Below are 20,792 nucleotides of genomic sequence, written 5' to 3' on the forward strand. Positions count from 1 at the left end.
CAGAACAGGTGTTGCGTTAAATGAAAAAGATATGTTTGCTAACACAGCAGTTGGTAACAACAATCTACAAGTTATAATACTAATAAACCCTGACATCACTTCTCTACAAGACGCCCCCCTTTTTTTATTTTCGGGTCATGCAGGTGAAGTTTATGTGACATATTAAAATATTCCGACAGCACTTGAAGGCGGCGTCAGACTGCACTGCATACGCGCCGTGGCGGAGAGCGAAGATGGCGGAGAATAATGTCGAACCAGAGCACGAATGGAGCCTGGACACGGCCGAGGAGACTCTAGTTGCAATGGAAACCCTGCTGGCCACGCTGAGAGCCTTCGAAGATGTACTCAGGCAACAGGAAATATCCACGGCATCTTCCACGGAGTACTGCGACAACTTCTGTCAGGTAATGTGTACATGCAACATCGAAGCTACTGTTAGCTTAACGTTAGCTTAAACCAGGGTTGTTTTTCTCGCAGCCTGCAAGCTAGCTTATCTGCGACGGCAGCTGGCCCGCTAGTCAAGTTTAGGGTTGGTCCCTAACCTGGGAGCTAATGCACACTGTGTGTTTTTATTCCTGCTCACACATGCATATCATTTCATGCTAAAACTATTTAACTTAATATAATTACGCTAATGATAATGTGACGTTACATTGGTATATGAGTGACATGTTGCCGTTACAGTAAGCTAAGTGGTATAGCTCGTTTAGCTGTATTGTAATTCACAACACACTGGCAATACAGGAAACCTAACAGATGTTTGTATGCACATGACAATGTAATTTTGCACATCATGCATGATCGCATGTGTGCGGGGCGGGGCGGTGTCGCGGTATGTTTATCCAAATGGTAGCTGCGGCGCACAGCTACTGCGATATGGTATTTTGGTCATTTTCAGAAGTTGCAATCACATTTTTTATTCTCTAGCTGTGGTTATAGTGTCACCTCACATCGCAGCAAAGCACTTCTGTTGCCGGACTGGCAATGTTGTGCATCTGCCATGTTGTAATCGTCCTCTTATCAACAATGGACATGCACTCTTATTTGAATAACCCACATCCTCACCATCACTTAATTTTAAACACAAGTTTAAACAAATGTTAGTATTTGGGTGGGGGCTGATTTAAGAAAATAAAAGCTATCACTTTCACTTTCTATGCTCAACGCAGGCACATATTCACCAGTAAAACTTGGCTAACAGCCAAAGCTGATTATAGAGAGGAGTAATTCATTAGCCAGCTCACTCTTGATAGTTTGCCTGAAGTGATGGTGGCATGCCCAGATGTACTGAAAGAGATATTGATCTGTATGGAGATCCTGCTTTGTGATTTCCTGGGCAGTGTCTTGTTGCTGAACTAAGACAAAAGAGAAATATTAATTTAAAAAGTATAACTCTAGAAGATACAAGAGTGACCCAGTCTTTCTTTTAATTTCCACTCTGTGTTCATTTAATGTTTTTCTGGTTGATAATAAACAGAAAGTTTGTGTTGTATTCGTCGTCTGTTGAAATCGGAAGTAGTCTGGATGTAATTAGTACACTGATACGGGTCCCCGGGGTTGGGACCTTATTCTTGGCTCCCTTTGAGAAGGCACCATAAATTTAGACTGAAGGGAATTAATTTAGTGCCTCTGTAGACCCGAGCAGCAACCAGCGAGGATCCCGCTGTCGAGCAAATGGGACTCCTGGGATGTTGATAGTGATGATGATTCAATGTGTATAGCAGCAGGCTACATACAGGTGACACACTGGTTTTGATGCCGAATGTTGACTCCTCTTTGCCTGGGGACAGTTGACAGTTAGGATAATATGTACTACAAACAAAATTGCGCTCCCTGTTAAAGGTAAAGACTCAGTAAGAGAGCAGAACTGTTTTCTGTACTTTATGTGTAACATTTTTTCATTTCATGGCAGTATAATTCAGAGAAATACATTTTTATGTATGAATTTTTTGAATCAATAAAGGAAAGTAAGCTTGCATCAGGGTAGCCTTGAAATATTAAAGTAAATGTCTAAAAAAAAGTGACAAGATGCAAGGGCACATGTGTCCCTCCTTGAGTCGGTTTTCTTTAGTGCATGTCGGCTCAGGGATGTCATAAGCTGTACAGTCAACTCCCCTCAGGCCCAATCAGGAGCATCTCACACCAGACGGTGTCAGCTGGGATCAATCAGGTAAAGACTGGTATCTCCCCCAGGTGGAAAACCCCTTGTTCATCTCGACAAATGTTTCTCTCTTCTTAGCACTGTTTTTGAATACTTTTCCCATGACTGTTATTCTTCATGTGACATTTTTGTGTGTTTCTAGGCACTGATGCACTATGCTGGGAGCAGGAACTCCATGGAGCATGGTCTTCCTCTTCTGGAGGTCTACTGTCTGTCCATAAACTGTTTTGCTGCAGCCCGATCCCACCTCACTGCAGAGTCCGACAGAGTGGCCCTTGTTTTAAAAAGACTAGCTCTGTGAGTACTGACAAAAATGGCCCATACATCTTACGTGCACACTTGATTTGTGTTGCCGAGCACTTTAATTGTTCACTCTACTATAAATTAAAGGTGAAAAGTCTATCCACCAAATTTCAAAAGTTTCTGAATAAATAATAAAGTCAAATGTGTTATTTTCTGTTCTTGCTTTTTTCATTTCTAAGCACTAGTTATATATAAGATGGGTGTGTTACAGGTTATAAAAAGAAGCTGCTTGTGTCTCCTCGCAAAGCCGTAACGTTAACATTTTGATAGCGGTAATAAGTCTAATCCAGCTAACTCACGATACAATGAACTGACATAAAGGACACGAGCACGCACTGACCGACAGTGATGGGTTTTTACTTTGGGTTAGATGTAAGCCTCTCTTCAACATGGACACTATTGTCCCATATTTCTGTGTCTAAGCGACTAATGGGAACGACCAGTTTTTGAAATAGGTCCAGCCACAAATCAGCCTACAGTGTAACCACTCAGGACATGTTGGCATTGTAAATGTACGCCCACTAAAGGTGCTTGTTTTCCCCCCCTGACAGGCTCAGATTGTTATTCTGAGTGTCTGACAGAGACAGACCTTTTTGTTAAAGAGTAAGATCCTTTTTGTTTAACCAGAAACAGCCCAAAATCGCTGTTGCTAACCCACCAGACTCCTTTTAAAAAAACAAAACAGAAATTTTAGTCTGTGTAGAGCCAGCATATTTACACATCTATTATTTCGACCAAATCAGAATTAGTGATTGTTGAAACAGTGGAAAGACAAACCAAGATGCTTTTTGCAAGTTTTATTCTGTGTGTGTCACCTTTCAATGAAGTGTATCTTACAATGATAAAATCACTCCTAATTTAAACAGACCCCTGTGAGTTTGGCGAAAGACATTTTGGGGCTGTTCCTGGTTCAACAAAAAGGATGTTTCTTTAACAAAAGGTCTATCTCTGTAGGAATCCTTTCCACAATGTTGTCAGACACTTAGAAAAACAGTGTGAGCCTGTCAGTGGCAAAAACAAGCACTTGAATGGTAACAGTAACAGTGCGAACATGCCCCAAACGGTGACATTGCAGCTTGTTTTGCCGCTGCTGGCAGGAGCCGTCACACCCAATTTAAAAAGTTTTGTTCCCATTAGTCACTTAGACATAAAAACAAGACAAAATAGGGTCCAAGTTGAAAAATACTGAAGTTACCCTTTACAGATGCATTAAAAGGTTCATGCTTGAGAAGGCAGCCTGTCTGAAAGAATTTACCGAACAGTCACTGACATGACTTAAATTAGGTCGGCTAGCTAGAGATTCATTATGTCTTTTGGTTAATTGCCATGCCCACACACTGCAGCTCCGATCACACTCCTTCCATCTGCAAATGTCCTTATGTGAAGAGTGGAGGTTGTTTGAGTGTTTTCAGCTCAACACAAAGGCTTCCATGAAGGATCTTTTAATAGTTTGCTTGTAATTGTTAAATTTAACTGTTGGGCAGATGTAAAAAGCGATTGTGATACAACCTCAAAAACATGTCACTGCTGTTCATTTCATTTTCAAACAAGCTTTTTGACAGGTTTAATGTATGAATATGTAAAGCTGACTCTTTTAAAACATTAACACAGAACTGGAGAGTACTTTCTTTAATTCAGGTCGTTTCACAGACTGTCGTTGAAATTAATATGTCCAGACTTCATACTTGCAGAGCCTCTGTTTTCTGGGTTTTTCTCTTTTTGGTTAAGAATAGAACTGTCCAGAATTATCATAATGAACAGAAATCAGTCTAAACTTGTTTTTCGTCTCTTGTAGGAGCTGTTTTGAACTGTTGCTGTCAGTGCCTGAGAATGAAATCCCCTTTGACGCCTGGGTTCAGTTCCACCACTCTGTTCAGGTAGAGGACCTTATTTCGAAACATTTGTTGCTGAGAGGTTGCAGAGGAAAATGAAATGGTGAAAAGAAAAGGCCATTCTGTTTGTTCGTGCCTCAGCAGGCGTTATCAAAAGCCGTCTGATAGGAGGCTAGAAGAGAAAGAAGGCTCCGAGCTGGTGTAGATGTTTTGTTTCTGTCTGCATTGTTGAGTCTAAACCACCAGTGTTTATGACCTTTAACATATCATTGGGAAATAGTTACACATGAATAAATGCTTGCTGAATGAAATTGTTGTGGGAACCAGTTACCACACTGACATAGAGTCCAACTAATATAGATTTAAAAACTGGCATATGATGGTATTTGTGTTTTAAAACAAACAAACAAACAAACAAACAAAAAACAAGTAAAAGGGGAGCCACTGATGATAAATGTCACTGTGCTGAGAGAAGTTTTAATGGCCCATTGAATAAAGAATGGATATGAAATAAGCATCCCTCTTGCTGGAAGATTCGATCGCACTTTTTGCCGTGGTGGATACTGGCACATCTGTAGGCAGATGATGTGTGAGGACAATGGCACACCAAGCAGAAGATCAGCTGTTGGTCGATGTTGGGCCGTCGGTGAGCGCCTGTTGCCCTTGTTTCTGTGGTGTCTCCTGCACTGTTGACCCTTGCCAGTGCCTGTCTTCTTTTCTTCTGCTGATTCAGCATGTTGAATCGGTATCGGTGACTGTGGAGCCTGTTGGTGAATCACATCACTCTGATTGGCAGTTCAGCTCAGCGCATGAGAAGAGAAATTAAAGTGAGGAAAGTAAACAAATAGCTAAAGTTGAGAGGGAGTGAGCCCAAAACAAACTTGTTATGTAAGGTAAGATTATTTTTCTTTAGTCACTGAGCTCTTTAGCAAACACAGTTTATGATGGTTTGTTTCATTGTTCACTGGTGCACTGTAAATATACTCTGTTCTTTTGACATTGGATTATGTACTTAATGTGCTAACTAGCACCAAGACGGTCTCCCGGTTTCCCGTTTTGAATGATGATTACAGACCGCAGCTGTCTGCTGGCGCAGCGATTTCCTTTCATGCAAGTGCAGAATGTACGGGATGGTTGGCAGTTGGTTGGAGTCACTGCAGCATGTTCATGTGCAACTTTTTGGCCGAGACACAGGTGATGCAAGGCGATTTAGCAGGGGGCTTTTGCCTCCACTAGTTCTTTGGAGATGGTTTAGTTTGTCTGGGCCTTGGAAATCATGTTGCAAATAAACTGATTTACAGTCAGAAGAAGTTATCTCAAAATAAACATATATGTGGTAATACTCCCAAAAAAGGGCAGCAGCATTTCTCTTTTTACTAGTCTTGGAACACTATTCCCACCACTTGCAGTCGCCATCTTTCCCAACTCAGCTGCTCGTTCCACCAGTAGAGACTGACCTTTGGTTGAGTGTGCTGTGCTCTACATCACCTCAATACAGCATCTCAGTATCAGTTTAATAGAAAGAGGAGTGTAGGTATTTTTGACAGTATTGATCACAATACTTTGGGATTCCTAGTACCCTGGTATACTGTAGTACCCATATACTGCCCAAGCCTAGTTTGATTTCATTTCAAATATGAGAATGTTAAATTTTTGTCAGCAGAGTGGACAACAAAGGAAAAGTCAATTATAAAAACTGGCCAGTTTGAGCTGAGCTGTGATCAAGTTTGATTTCCAGACCTGGACAGTGGTTTTTTAAAGACTAAAGAAAAGGTTTTGCTTTGTGTAGAGAAAATACATTCAGCCTACAAATTAAAGGTCCCCTCCAGTCAAAAAATATGTTCTTGATTATGTACCCCAAAATGAATGATCATGACTGTACTGACTTGTATCTGTGCAAAGTTTGTCCCTAGAAAGGTGTGTTCACATTCCTCTACTGAAGGGGGCGGGGTCTATGCACTTCTCTGAAATCTGAGATTCAGATGTACAGTACAGGCCAAAAGTTTGGACACACCTTCTCATTCAATGCGTTTTCTTTATTTTCATGACTATTTACATTGTAGATTCTCACTGAAGGCATCAAAACTATGAATGAACACATGTGGAGTTATGTACTTAACAAATAAAGGTGAAATAACTGAAAACATGTTTTATATTCTAGTTTCTTCAAAATAGCCACCCTTTGCTCTGATTACTGCTTTGCACACTCTTGGCATTCTCTCCATGAGCTTCAAGAGGTAGTCACCTGAAATGGTTTTCCAACAGTCTTGAAGGAGTTCCCAGAGGTGTTTAGCACTTGTTGGCCCCTTTGCCTTCACTCTGCGGTCCAGCTCACCCCAAACCATCTCGATTGGGTTCAGGTCCGGTGACTGTGGAGGCCAGGTCATCTGCCGCAGCACTCCATCACTCTCCTTCTTGGTCAAATAGCCCTTACACAGCCTGGAGGTGTGTTTGGGGTCATTGTCCTGTTGAAAAATAAATGATCGTCCAACTAAATGCAAACCGGATGGGATGGCATGTCGCTGCAGGATGCTGTGGTAGCCATGCTGGTTCAGTGTGCCTTCAGTTTTGAATAAATCCCCAACAGTGTCACCAGCAAAACACCCCCACACCATCACACCTCCTCCTCCATGCTTCACAGTGGGAACCAGGCATGTGGAATCCATCCGTTCACCTTTTCTGCGTCTCACAAAGACACGGCGGTTGGAACCAAAGATCTCAAATTTGGACTCATCAGACCAAAGCACAGATTTCCACTGGTCTAATGTCCATTCCTTGTGTTTCTTGGCCCAAACAAATCTCTTCTGCTTGTTGCCTCTCCTTAGCAGTGGTTTCCTAGCAGCTATTTGACTATGAAGGCCTGATTCGCGCAGTCTCCTCTTAACAGTTGTTCTAGAGATGGGTCTGCTGCTAGAACTCTGTGTGGCATTCATCTGGTCTCTGATCTGAGCTGCTGTTAACTGGTGGCTGGTGTCTCGGATGAACTTATCCTCAGAAGCAGAGGTGACTCTTGGTCTTCCTTTCCTGGGTCAGTCCTCATGTGTGCCAGTTTCGTTGTAGCGCTTGATGGTTTTTGCAATTTTCCGGACTGACTGACCTTCATTTCTTAAAGTAATGATGGCCACTCGTTTTTCTTTAGTTAGCTGATTGGTTCTTGCCATAATATGAATTTTAACAGTTGTCCAATAGGGCTGTTGGCTGTGTATTAACCTGACTTCTGCACAACACAACTGATGGTCCCAACCCCATTGATAAAGCAAGAAATTCCACTAATTAACCCTGATAAGGCACACCTGTGAAGTGGAAACCATTTCAGGTGACTACCTCTTGAAGCTCATGGAGAGAATGCCAAGAGTGTGCAAAGCAGTAATCAGAGCAAAGGGTGGCTATTTTGAAGAAACTAGAATATAAAACATGTTTTCAGTTATTTCACCTTTTTTTGTTAAGTACATAACTCCACATGTGTTCATTCATAGTTTTGATGCCTTCAGTGAGAATCTACAATGTAAATAGTCATGAAAATAAAGAAAACGCATTGAATGAGAAGGTGTGTCCAAACTTTTGGCCTGTACTGTACGCTGGACATGATAGATTAGGAACATCACTAATATGAAAGACAATCTCTGTCTAACTATGGGAAACGCATATCGAGTGGAACAGACTTTGACCCAACAGCAGCAAAGAAACCTGAATCATCTGGTGCAAAGGGGACTTGTCAGAGAGCGAGAGATTGCATCAGCCAAGTGAAAGTTTTGACAGCAAATAGGGTGGACTGTGCATCTCGTGGATGTAAACCGGACCCTGGACCTTCTTTTCATTATCTGCCAAAAGCCCCATCGTAGCAGATATTATACATTGCCACTGCCAGTTAGCCTACAACCTAACAAGCTAACAGTCAGTGTGAATGAAAGATGCTAACTACGCTTAATTATTCTGATTCGTCTGCTAGTCATCGATTTTGGGGCACAACAGACTCCTCATCTGAGTCTGGGTGTAATTGAGGCTCAAACCTGTAGGATCAAATCTCTCTGATGTTTCCTCTTACACTAATGCCAGCCATCTTGATGCACACTGTGCTTTCATCAGTCAACAAAGCACAAGAAGCAGATCTAGATCTTTAGCGCCTTTTATGCGGAAAAAACAAAACAAGTATTAGTTGAGGTACATACTTTAAAACATTCCTGGAGAGGTACGTTAAGATATTCTGTGTACTAATGGGGACTAATGGTCTTTTAAGTACTGTGGTCCATTTGTAAAACTCATTATCATGACATTATTGTGTGACAGTAGTGGAGGAGCACCATTGTCAAGAGAAAATATTGTCTAATTTTTAAGATGCAGCTGAGCAAAGTTATTGTAAGATGTATTTATATATAACTTTTTTGTGTGTGTTTATTCCAGCTTGCCCATGATACCTTGTTACAGTATGGGAGCACAGACCTTCAAGCTTTACTCCAGATCACAGGAGAGGGAGGAGCCTGGAGCAACCCTGTCCTTACATCTCTCCTCACTGGCCAGCCCACCAACACAGAAGAAGGTCAGAATCTAGTTAAATTATCTAGGTTGTTTCATTGGGACATGCCAGCACATGTTCTACCTTACCTAGCGCTTATTATAACTCTGTCCCTGTCATGGTAGTTTGTTAATCATATCCTTTCTGCCTTCTGTCCCTAGTTGATGCATACATCAGCTTGGAAGGCGAGGGCTTCATGGAGATGCGGGTGAAGCACCTGGAGAAGATGGGCGAAGTGGCCAAGGCGGTGGTGCTGGCCAAAGCTTGCACTGAATGCAGCTCCATCTCCAACCAAGCTACATTTCGTCAGACCTACGTCTCCCTGCTTTGTCACCTTCTGCCCAACGAAGAGGCCATCATGGAGGTATTACAACACTTTGTGAACAGGGGGAGGAATACTTGCACTAGACTTTTGGTTGCTGGTATGACACTCTTTCACAACTGCTATGGTTCTCACAGGTACTTACAGAGGTAGCAACAACAACAGTGTGACAAAGAGCGTAAGTGACAGGTTGCCAAACGAGCCTGTAAAATACAAAGCACTAAATTCTGTGTCTCTCAGTGACTGAGATGATAAGATAACATGAGATAAGATAGAACTTATTTCAAGGGAAATTGCTGTACAGCAGTTGCAGTACAAAGTTGTAGGAGTGCAGATACAAAGCGTGAAATATACAAGGACTAAAATAACAAAGTAGAAATAGCAATATATAGCAAATATAATTAGGTAACAGTAAGGTGCAAAGCATGACAAAAATAGCTAACAGGAAGGTGCAAATAGGTGCAACCAGTATATACAGCTCATACAGTGACAGGATCAGGTTACCAGTATGAGTGATAAATAAAGTTTGGTAGCTTCTAAATATGTTGGTACTGTGTCAGATCTGAGGTAGTTTGTGTAAGAATATCAGAGTGCATGATTAATACAGAATGTTCATGATGATGTCTGTGATATTTCCTCAGTGTCACATTATGATTGTCATGGATTCTGCCACAGAAATGGATGACTATAAATACTTTTTAAAAGTGCCTTCCAACCAGGGGTACTTGTGCTTTTGGAGTTGCCAGGGGGTACTCAATAGTAGAGTTGCTATTTGATTTAAAAAAAAAAAAAAAATCGACATGAGTTAGCTGTAAATCCTACGACACATTTGCCTGAGTCCTGACCTTTGAATCCGCCCACTCTACTGAGTTTACTGATTTGTCTGGCATCGTGACATGAAACAGTAGTTCCTCAGTTAAAAAAGCAATTGATCCAATCAGCCCCATGGGTGGGACTAACACTGTTGTCAAGCATACCTAAGGCTGAATGATATAACAACTATGTATGATATATCGATATATTTTCAAGCAAGATATAAATTTAGACAACACTGTTTATATCAATATAGCGTCAAGTTGTGTTACATAAGGCATACCAGTGTGCGTCTCTCTTCTCGCACTCTCTGCACAGCTCCGCTCACTCACTCACTCACTCACAAGTTCTCCAGCAACACTCAGAGAGACACAGAGCTGCTCCTCTGTTTAATCTGTCTGTTAATTAGTCTACAGTACGGCATCAGTCTATATGTTGCATCTGCTATGCTAAATCAGTCTGTGAGATAAATGAGCACATGTACAATCCAGAGCTGCACTGCCAGTCTGTGTGTGAGATGGATCATAGCTTGTCTGCATTCTTCTTGGTAGTTGTAGTCTATTATGTGACACTGAGACATTCCTGGATGCAGGCGAACAAGTGTCACCTTCCCTCCCCAGGCCTCTCTGTTGATGCTCTGTGCATAAATAAGATTACTAGTCTAAATAATTAAAAATATTTGAATCATTGTGAACACTAGATCCATTTGAAAGCCCATGGAAAATTACTTTTTAACTCCCCCCTCCCCCCCACACAAAGACTTTTAATTGTTCCAAACTACAATGGATTTAGGCCTACTTCCTACTTCTATACTGATGTCATAGTTTTGTGTCCTGTGCTGCAAACCTTTAAACCTCTGTAGCTCCAGTGCTATGTGCAAAAACATTACTGTACAGCCCTGCTATATATTTTATATAATTTTTAATTTCCATGTTGTGACTCGCAGCTGAAAACATGAAGCTCATTTCATAGAAAATACCGATATATATATCCTGTTTAGCCAGTCAGCCTGAAAATACCAAGATATGAATTTTTGTCCATATCGCTGAGCCTGAAGTGTAATGAGTTGATGATTCTGTCTGATATCATGCAAACTACACATTGCTTGATAGATAAGTAATTTTCATGCAATCTCGATAGCAGAGAGGTCCAAATAGTCAGCTGACAGTAATGGCGAAATGGTCGAAATGGATGGCTGAATTAATTGATTTAAACATTTCAAATAAAAAGCTTAAAGTACTGGATAAACATTTGAGATGTCCAGCTTCTGCTCAACACGCTCTTGCTATATGAAGAGACACATGGTTATGGCAGGAAGTGTTGAAGGGTCACAACAGGCTGCGGTCTCCCAGCACGCTCAGAGTCCAGATAAAACAGCATTCATTGTCAGCATTCAGTCACACACAAACTGACTCAAACACACAAACTGACTCAAACACACACACACACACACACATACATACACACACACACACACACACACACACACACACACCGGTGCAGCGATTCTTTGCCTCCTTTTAATATAAAATTTATATTATTGAAGCAATGAATAATAATGTGGACATATTTGCAAGTCAAACCTTTTTATAATAAGTTAAAAAGAGGTGTCTATTTATAAAGTTTATCTGCAGCGTCTCCAAAAATAGAGCCCCAAATTCACATGCAAATTGAGCTTTCTGGCGTTCAGTTGAAGGACTCGGAAAACCTTCAACAGTTTAAAAAGGTTTTAGAGGTCTTTAGAGTGAGGCACCAAGAAGTTGTGGTCTCTGTTATGTCTTTTCATCTCTGGCTTTTCTAATAAGGGCAGGGAAGTGTCAGTGACTCAGGCAGTGATCTGTGCTTTTTATTTTTGTTGAACTGCAGATACTGGTTTAGCGTGAGTGCATTCTGAAGTCCTCCTAATTCTCACTGGCATGTTCTCTCATTGTTTGGTCCTGCCTCTGTAGTGCTGTCTGACTCCACTCCCCTGCCTTTTATTGGTATGCCGTCAGTCAGCCTAAACCTTGCATGTCCCGTTTAAAGTTACCACACTTTGACTCAACTGTAGGTAAACACAATTTCTAACCTCTTCAAATTCTCAATAGTTTACATGTAGTTATTACGCTGGTGTTTTCATTCAGCTTCCATTATTTACTGGTAAAAATAGCTAAATCCATATCAGTGCTCACATCTTGTGTGTGCTAATTGTGCTGCCCAATTCTCCCCTGCAGGAACCCCCTAGGATCTTTCCGTTTAGTAACCTTGCTCATTCTCCTCTGCCTCGCTCACACATCCTGTTTGGTTTTTTCTTAAGTCCAGGGGGTGGAAGAGGGATAGACAAAATTCAGGAAGTCAAGGTGATGCAGGTGCAGAAGAAGGGGTGGTGGGATGCTGCATGCTGCAGACTCAAGCTAGAGTATTTAGTGATGCATATAATGGACAACAGTAAAATAATCTTTTTTTTTTTTTTTTAAGGGGCGACTGCTCTACCACTAAGCCACCGACACCCTGACAGTTAAATAATCTATGTTAAATTTTCATTTGTATTTTGTCTATTTTTCTGTTTCAACACGTTATTTTTTGTGCTGATTCACTGTGCCGAGCTCGAGTGGTAGAACCCACAAATCACCAATGATCTGATCTTCTCAAGTCCCTTCCAACACTTTGAACAGTATTTTAATTATTTGGGGAATTATTAGCATGCGCATTGAGTCCTTTTTCTCTTGGCATTCTGAAGGATCTTAAATAATGTTAATTGGACCATTGTCATCTGCACTGTGTAATTACCGTGTCATTTCTATATGCAGAACTTTTGATTTATGTTTATTATATTCACACAAATGATTTTAGAGGTTTAAGATTCTTTCTCTGGCAATTTTGTGTTTCCTGTGAGGCTTGGCGTTAGACTGTGAGTAACTGGTGTGTCATTGGCCTGTGTTGATGCCATTTTTAAAATCCTTAATTGTCTTTTGGTGCAGTTTGAAATGGGGTGTGTTAACTATTGGGATGCACCAATCCAACTTTCTCTCTCTCCATACCGATCTGATAAAAGTGCTCTCTCTTTTCCCAAGTTTAAAGTTTGTATACCTCACTGTGTGGAACTAATTGGACTTATGTTATTTGGTGGACTGCTGTGGCAGCAAAACTTTGCCTGAATGAATGTAACTGATAGCAGAAATACTGCACTTAAGAAACTGCATTTAATGAGGATCACATCATGATCTACACCCAGTTGTTGCCCAGCACAGGCACAAGTAACGATCCGGCATATCATATTGGTGCATCCCTAATTGACATATTAACTTTAGTATAATTGCTTACTGGGAACAGAGGAGAAACACTACTGGCATTACACTTTTGATACCCAGATTTCAAATGACGGAGTGCTGTCTGTCATGTTGTTTTCTTAGCAGTAACACGTTTTACTCCCCGAACAGATATCCAGACTCGACTGTAAGGATGTGCTGGAGATCACATGTAATCTGGAGACTGAGGGGGAAGAGAACACTGCCTTCATCTTGTGCACAACTTTCCTGACACAGCAGCTCCAGCAGCAGAGCACTTACTGCTCCTGGTGAGTAGTTCCTGTCTGGGGCCAAGAGGTTATATGGACTGCATGTATTGTACATAATGTATTTATGACTGCAGTCACATTGAAAGTGGAAGATCTCTGATCAAATATGTGATGTCATCAGAGAGTCAGTCAAGTGTGAGTGTGTTTTAGAGGAAGAGGAAGTTTGAATGTTGTGTAATTTTTTGGTCTTTTTTTATCCAAAGGGACTTGACTCGTTTGTGGAGTAAACTTCAGAGGAGGATAGACCCCTCATTGATGTCTCTTCTGGAACGATGCCTTCAGCTCGGTGCCATTGCCAAAACCATCCACCATTTGCTTTACCTGGTCCAGGTCATTCAGACAGAGGTTAGCCCAACAGCCATACAGCCATTTTTGTACTGGATTTTAGTTGTAAGCTCTAGTTTATAAGGAGCTACAGGAACTAAACTAAAGAACTGAGAGCTTCCTATTTGCATTTCCAGCACAGCTTCAAAGTCAGGCAAATTAGAACAAGTGCAAATTCACAATAGCTGTGACCACATTTGAGTGTGCATCCACATATTGCACCTTTTAGTCACCTTCACACACAGGCACCAGACCTCAATGCCAAATTTCAACATCCTAGGGCAAAAACCGACAAAGGGAGTTAAAATTTTTGTGGACCAACCCAAAGAGCTGCTGGTCGAAACTAATTTGAAAAAAACACAACAAAAAAACAATGCCATTATACGACATTTCGACACAGAGAAACAACAACAAAGTGTGTGATGTTTGAATGTTATTTGGGGATAATGATAATGGAGAAATAACGAGGTGGAATGGGAGAGTAAAAGCAGATGGTCTTCAAAATAAGACAGTCTACTTTCTATACTAATTGGGAAACGTGAAACTGCACAAATTAGTTTTTAATGTCAGTAAACATCACAAGAAATATTTCCCCCTTTTTTAATGTATTTACTAACCTTAAATTTTTAGTTGCAGTGACATTTTACCTACAGTTTCAGAACTTGATAAATCCAAAACAGTGTGTGATTGGAAAAAACGATGGGAAAGAAATAATGCTAATAATAATATATTCCTTTATTTTCAGACGGAGGAAGTTGGCGTACCTGCCTCAGTAGAACTGTGTGTGAAAGCCCTTCAACTTCCAAAGCAGGACGACTCAGAAATGAGGATCTCTGTCTGTAAGACAGTGTCCTGCCTTCTTCCAGGGGACCTTGAAGTGTTGCGTGCCTGCCTACTCACAGAGTTCCTCCTTGGCCCCAGCCAGGAGGTCTTTGGGTCCCTTGAGGAACTTTACTTGCGCCCAGACCAAAAGTATGACCAGGAAGACGAGGTCATTCCCAACTCACTACGCTGCGAGTTGCTGCTAGCTCTGAAAGCATACTGGCCTTTTGACCCTGAATTCTGGGACTGGAAAACTCTCAAGTATCACTGCGTCTCCCTTCTAGGGTTGATGCCGGAGTCAGAGGGGGAAGAGGAGGAGGCAGCAGACAAAGGAGAGAAGGGTAGACAACAGGAGCCACAGGGAATCACTGTGAAAGTAGAATCTGAGCACGAAAAGCGGGTAAATGGAAGTCTTGATGGTCATGAGCAGCAGGATAAAAAGCAGTCTTCTAACTTAACAGAAACCCAAGGAGAACCAGAGGCAAAGAAACACAAGTTCTGCTGTCAGATCTGTAAGAGGACGGTCACTGACACCCAAATCATTCACCACTCCAAAAGACATGGCGAGGACGATGACCACCCCTGCCCTGTGTGCTTGGAAAAGTTTAAGAGCAGAAAGGAGCTCGTTCCTCACCTGAAGGAACACGTGCAGAGTACAACAGGTCTCTGTAAAAACAATGTAAAGACAGAAGACGGGCAGAAACTGGTGGATGAGGACGATGACATTGAACCAGGGGAGATCACCATTGACCCATCTTTAATGCTGTATTACAAATCCACACACGATCCAGACGTGCTGCACCACATCGTGCAACAAGCCAAAACCGTGAAGGAGAAGAATGCAGATGATGACGAGCACGTAACATTCGAATACATTGACCAGCATTTCAGTTTGCAGAACCGGGATGAGTATCCATGTCCAGGAACTGGGTGCACTCGGATTTTTAAACATTCCAAGTACTTATATGTCCATTTAAAGTCGGAGCATAAAGGTGATGACAATGTGAAACATTTTCATCAGATGAGAGACAAGCGGGAGAAGTGTGTTTTCTGTAGACGCCATTTTGTCTCCGCACACCATCACCGGAGACACCGGAGAGTTCACTATGGTGATCAGCCTTACGCGTGTGTGGTTATGGGTTGTGGCGCTAAGTTTAGCACTTCCAATGAACTTGTCACGCACAAGCAAACCCATGGCTATCACCTCAACTACCAGTGTGAGCTCAAAGGCTGCTATGTCACGTACTCCGACTTGGGACAAATCTATCACCATGAAGCGCAGCATTTCAGAGATGCAGCATTTACCTGCTCCAGCGGCGAATGTAAGAAATACTATTTATCCAAAAAAGAATTCATAAAGCATTTATCCACGCACAACATCACCTTCTCTGAAGAAGACTTTGAGGCTCAGAGGAAGGCAAAGCGGAGACTTTTTAAGACGGTCACTGAAGTGTCCCCCCGCCTTAGTAAGCCAGTAACTACACAAGTGACTGTAAACGGAGATGTCCTGAACTCTTCCTCAGGAAGTTGTGCCTCCTCATTGCAAGAGTCTGAAAGCAAGGAGCCCAAAGCAACAATGACCTTGGTGGCTGTGTGTTTTGATGGAAGTAAGTTCACCTGTGGCTTTGAGAAGTGTGGCATGACTTTCTCCAGAGCCAGAGATGTCCAGAGGCATCTGAAATGTGCCCACCCAGAACACCTTAAACTGGAGAACAAAGAACACAAACATGACAAAGAACGGGGCTCAAAGTCCAAAGGGATAAAGACTGAAACTGAGCTTGACGCTGAGGAAAAGGGAACAAATGAGGTCTCAACTTCATTTCAACCCACAGAGTCCGGCAAAGAAAGAAAAGTAGCCGCTCATCCCAAAAACACTGAAACAAGCTCTTCAAGCTCTCATTTAAAAAATGATGCTCTGAGTGAAATACTTTCCAGGCTCAGTAAACTAGACCTGAATTCTTCTTCGCCTCACAGTGAGGCAGACGAGCCCCCTCAGTCCAACACAGAGCCTAATGCATCAGAAATAGCTCTTCATCAGGCAATCGTCGCAAAGCCTCCTATTTTGTTGCTCAAGAATAAGCATGAGGAAAAGCTAAAACTCAAAACTGAATCAGCAGCTGATGATGAAAGTGGTGCCGAATCATTAGCCGCTGCTAAGCCATACGTCTGTCAGGTGAAAGGTTGTGGCTTTAGGACTGCTCAGAGTTACAGCTTACTGCGACACTATAACACCAAACATGGTCGCACTATTGAACAGGCGAAAAGGTTGACTTCTCTAAAAACTACATCTTTTAAGCCTTACGTGTGCCAGCTTTGTTCAAAGAGTCACAGAGAAAAACATGTACTGAAGGCCCACTATATTCACGTCCATAACCTGAGTCAGAATCTGGTGGAGAAAATAAGCTGCGCATCGGTACGACTTGAGGGAAACAAAGACAGCTCAAAGCGTACACCTCAGCACCACGGTCTCAAAGTGTGGAAGGACATCCCCAAAGTGCAACGCCAACCAGAGAAAAAAAACTCAACTGCGGTAAGCGAAAATGGAAAAAAATTTGACAATCATTCTCCATCTGTAGAGGAAGGAGAGCGTGGAGCAAAGAGCAGAGAGGAAGAGAACAAGCTGAAGGGAGAAAGTGAGGTGAGGACCACTCAACAGGTCAGAACTACAAGACGTCTGGTAGCCAAAAGTAATCTCTGCTATATCTTGGATAAATTCAGTAAACCTTTTCATTGTGTAGCAAAAAACTGTGACGCCGCTTTCTCCACCCAGGGAGGCCTTGTGCGCCACCTGCAGTTGATACATCATTACAATCGCTCTCAGCTGCTGTTGGAAAAAGATTTTGATGCGCATCACAGTCCAGAAGTCAGAAAAGAGCCCACTAAGAAAAGGCCTCTCCCAAACTTGGATGAACCCCAGCCCCAATACAAGTGTCACTTTGCCAACTGTCAGGCTTCCTACCACCTTAAAAGCAGCCTAGTGCGTCACACTCGTGATGTCCACTCACAACCACCAGAGCTAATAAGGTGCAAGTTTGAAGGCTGCACACGGGTGTTCAGCCACGATGATGCGCTTAAAAAACATACACTTTACAGTCACTGTGAATACTACGATTCACTGGTGGTACGTCTGCAGAGCACTCACAAAAAGTCAATTACTGGATGCCAAAAGAAGCTTATTGTCGCACAACAGGATCCTCAGAAGGAAGAACCTGGTTCAGCCCCCACCACAGAGGCTGAGAGCTCGAGTCCAAAGCCTGAAGTTACCGAGGACCAGTCGGAGGAAACTGGGGAGGAGGCTGCTGTGGAAACAAAAGAGTCAGAACAAAAGAGGGATAAGAGAAATTCTTTCAGCCGTTACGTCTTCAGGTCTCACGAAGAAGCACTACAGATGTGCCAAGACCGCTGCTTGCGCGTGGCCTACCCATGCATGGTCCAGGACTGTGATTCTGTCGTCACGTACATGCAGAGCTTGCACCGTCACTACCTGAGGGTTCACCGCATGCGTCAGAAAGATTTTGTTAAGAACGAAGATAAGCTGGTTTATACTGCCGAGCAGCTGGAGGAACTGATTCAGAGGTCGGCCAGGCCAACAGTCACAGGAGCGTGTTCCCCCAATGGGGTTCGCAAAATGGAGTATCAAACAGAGCCTGAAAACACAGGGGGGCAGCCTGCACCTATGAGCTTACACTCCATCAAGGCAGAGGCGCAGGAGGACGATAATCATGATCCACTGGTATTCCCAGAGGAGGAAGAGGAGGAGCCGCCACCTGTTGAGAGAAATGGCGTCCTCGTTGGTGCAGATGAAGTGCTGTATGGTGAGCCGAGCACCGGCGGGCACACTGAAGACTCGGCTGCAGCAACACAAAACAGTCAGAAACAGGAGGAGAGATTAAGCTTGGATCAAATCAGACCTCTTCTTCGCCCCCTCACTGTTGACCTCTCGCCACCGTGCTCACTGCGCTTTACTTCCGAACAGGGCTTTCAGGATGTGTCAGGCACCAAGGACAGTGTTAAATTGTTGAATGGGTCAGCGCCGTTGCCCGCTCCTCCTGTCCGCCAGCCACTAAAACGGAAAAACGAATTGTCTGAACCACCTTCAAACTTGAAAGACACTCAGCCTTGCAGCCCTTCTCCTCGCCCTTTTGACTTCGCTACCTATAAGCCCATGGGCTTCGAATCCTCATTCCTGAGGTTCATACAAGAGACGACACCGAAAGACAAAAACGAGGTCCCGGTGAAACGGCGAGATTCTTTCAAACGCAGTTGTTCGGTTAAGGAGAACAACCAGCTGGGAATCTCGCACACCCGCAGCAGACGCACTCATTCCCCACTGCTGAAGCCCCATGCTATGACTGGAGACTTCACATCAGTCCAAAACTTGAAGTCCATCTTGGACAAAGCCCTGGCTGGGTGTGGGGACCTGGCTATTAAGCAGCTTCAGTACCTCAGACCTGTGGTGGTCCTGGGGAGACCGGTGTGCACCACCACCCTGCCTGATCTCTTCCCATCAGACACCAACAACAGCAAACTGCTTCTTGGAAGTTAGTTTAACTGAGCACCTTTTTAGCATAGCTATGGCAAATTACTTTGTATTTTCACAAGCTGTACCAGTATTTTTTTTTTTCTTTTTCCCAAAATTATAGTATTATGTTGTTTTTTTTTGTTTGTTTTTGAAGTTGCCAAAATGAAGAATTGTAGAAATGAAATTAGCATTAAGATAAAAACAAGCTTAAGCAGTGCACATCAGACTCAAAGGGGTTGTTTTTTAGACATTTATTATAAAAGCATTCAGATAACACCTGTTACGTTAACTCATGATCACATGTCAAGTGTATATACTGTAGTTCTTCAAGATAAATGTACAGATTTTCAGATTGTTAGAAATGGTAGCGTATTGCAAGGCCTTCGCAGTTGTGTGAAAATGTGACTGAAAAAAAAAAACAACAACAACATTTCCCCACTACAAAGTTCTTGAGGAATATGTTTGGTTATTTTTCACCTCAGTTTATAATAAATCAGTGTTGGGATGCAGTGGACAGATGTTGGCAGACATGTATGTAACACTTTCTAAAGAAATAAATGTGGAAACGAATATAAAGCCCTTTACTTTCTGAATTGTGTAAGTGAATTCTTTTTCTTTTTATACAAAGTCAGAATGAAATCTCATCTCAGCAGCTGTTTGCTAAATTGAAAATACACCTATTTACTAATTTAAAATCATGAGTTGTATCCATGTAATTACACTACATGGAGTATAGTATTTAAGATTAATGGTGCATAATGGGGCACTATTCTCAAAAATGTTTTCCAGGGTGTCTGCAGGTCCTTAAAAGTTCTTAAAATATAAATTATAAATTAAATCATGTAAACATCAGGCCTTAAAATTCATAGTCTTGAATTGGAATTTTTTGAGGTCTTAATTGCTGCATTTTATCCAATTTTATTGATCCATCTTTGAATTTATTATTATTATTTTGTCAAAGTGAGGTCACATTTCTGATGTTATAATTTTTTTTTTAGAACTACCACTGTACTTAATACTGTCTTCTTACTCTATAGTGGATTAATTAAACTCACTCCAGTAATTGTATTCCTGCTTAAAACCTACCTTTGCACGGGACCACATATATACTACTTACCTTTATACTTACCTGCAATACTTGAATTAAAAAGATGATTTGTCCAATATTATGTCTTTAAATTTGGTTAAAAATAATTAGATTTAAAATGTGTTAAGAGGCATTGAATTCAAGTGTGTGAAACCTGTAGACTCCCTGGTTTCCTCATGACTTTAAAAACATCTCTTCAAGTGACAATCCTTTCTGTTATTCAAGTATTCCTTGGTTATATTTTATTGTCTCCGATTGCAGTCTTTTATCCCAAAAGCAGGCATTTTACTCTTGTGGGAATTCGCTTTTTTTTTTTTTAAGCCAAGGCTGCATTATTAACTGAACAAAACTGGCAAAGTTTCAATCTCAACTTTCTTTAGGAATATCTCCAACTAAAAGAACATAAAACTGGAATGGTAGCAGCCTTCATGATCTAGCTTTTAATACCTTAATTATTTGACATGACTGTGGTACACATTGTCCAACAATTGTGATGAGTTAAAATGACATAAAACCTGGAGCCATGCAATATTACAG

General features: G+C 41.9%; 1 protein-coding gene across 1 annotated transcript; it reads left to right on the forward strand.

Moving 5' to 3' along the window:
* Nucleotides 1–198: 198 nt before the first annotated feature.
* Nucleotides 199–19,761, forward strand: rlf (RLF zinc finger). The gene is made up of 8 exons (XM_033642886.2): nt 199–404; nt 2,304–2,458; nt 4,260–4,341; nt 8,698–8,833; nt 8,971–9,173; nt 13,364–13,500; nt 13,704–13,845; nt 14,570–19,761. Exons 1-8 carry the CDS (start codon nt 234–236, stop codon nt 19,190–19,192), a joined length of 5,649 nt encoding a protein of 1,882 aa, XP_033498777.2. The 5' UTR covers nt 199–233; the 3' UTR covers nt 19,193–19,761.
* The last annotated feature ends 1,031 nt before the right edge of the window (nt 19,762–20,792 follow it).

The sequence above is a fragment of the Epinephelus lanceolatus genome, chromosome 15 (genome assembly GCF_041903045.1).
Source record: "Epinephelus lanceolatus isolate andai-2023 chromosome 15, ASM4190304v1, whole genome shotgun sequence".
In the NCBI taxonomy this organism is placed as follows: domain Eukaryota; kingdom Metazoa; phylum Chordata; class Actinopteri; order Perciformes; family Serranidae; genus Epinephelus; species Epinephelus lanceolatus.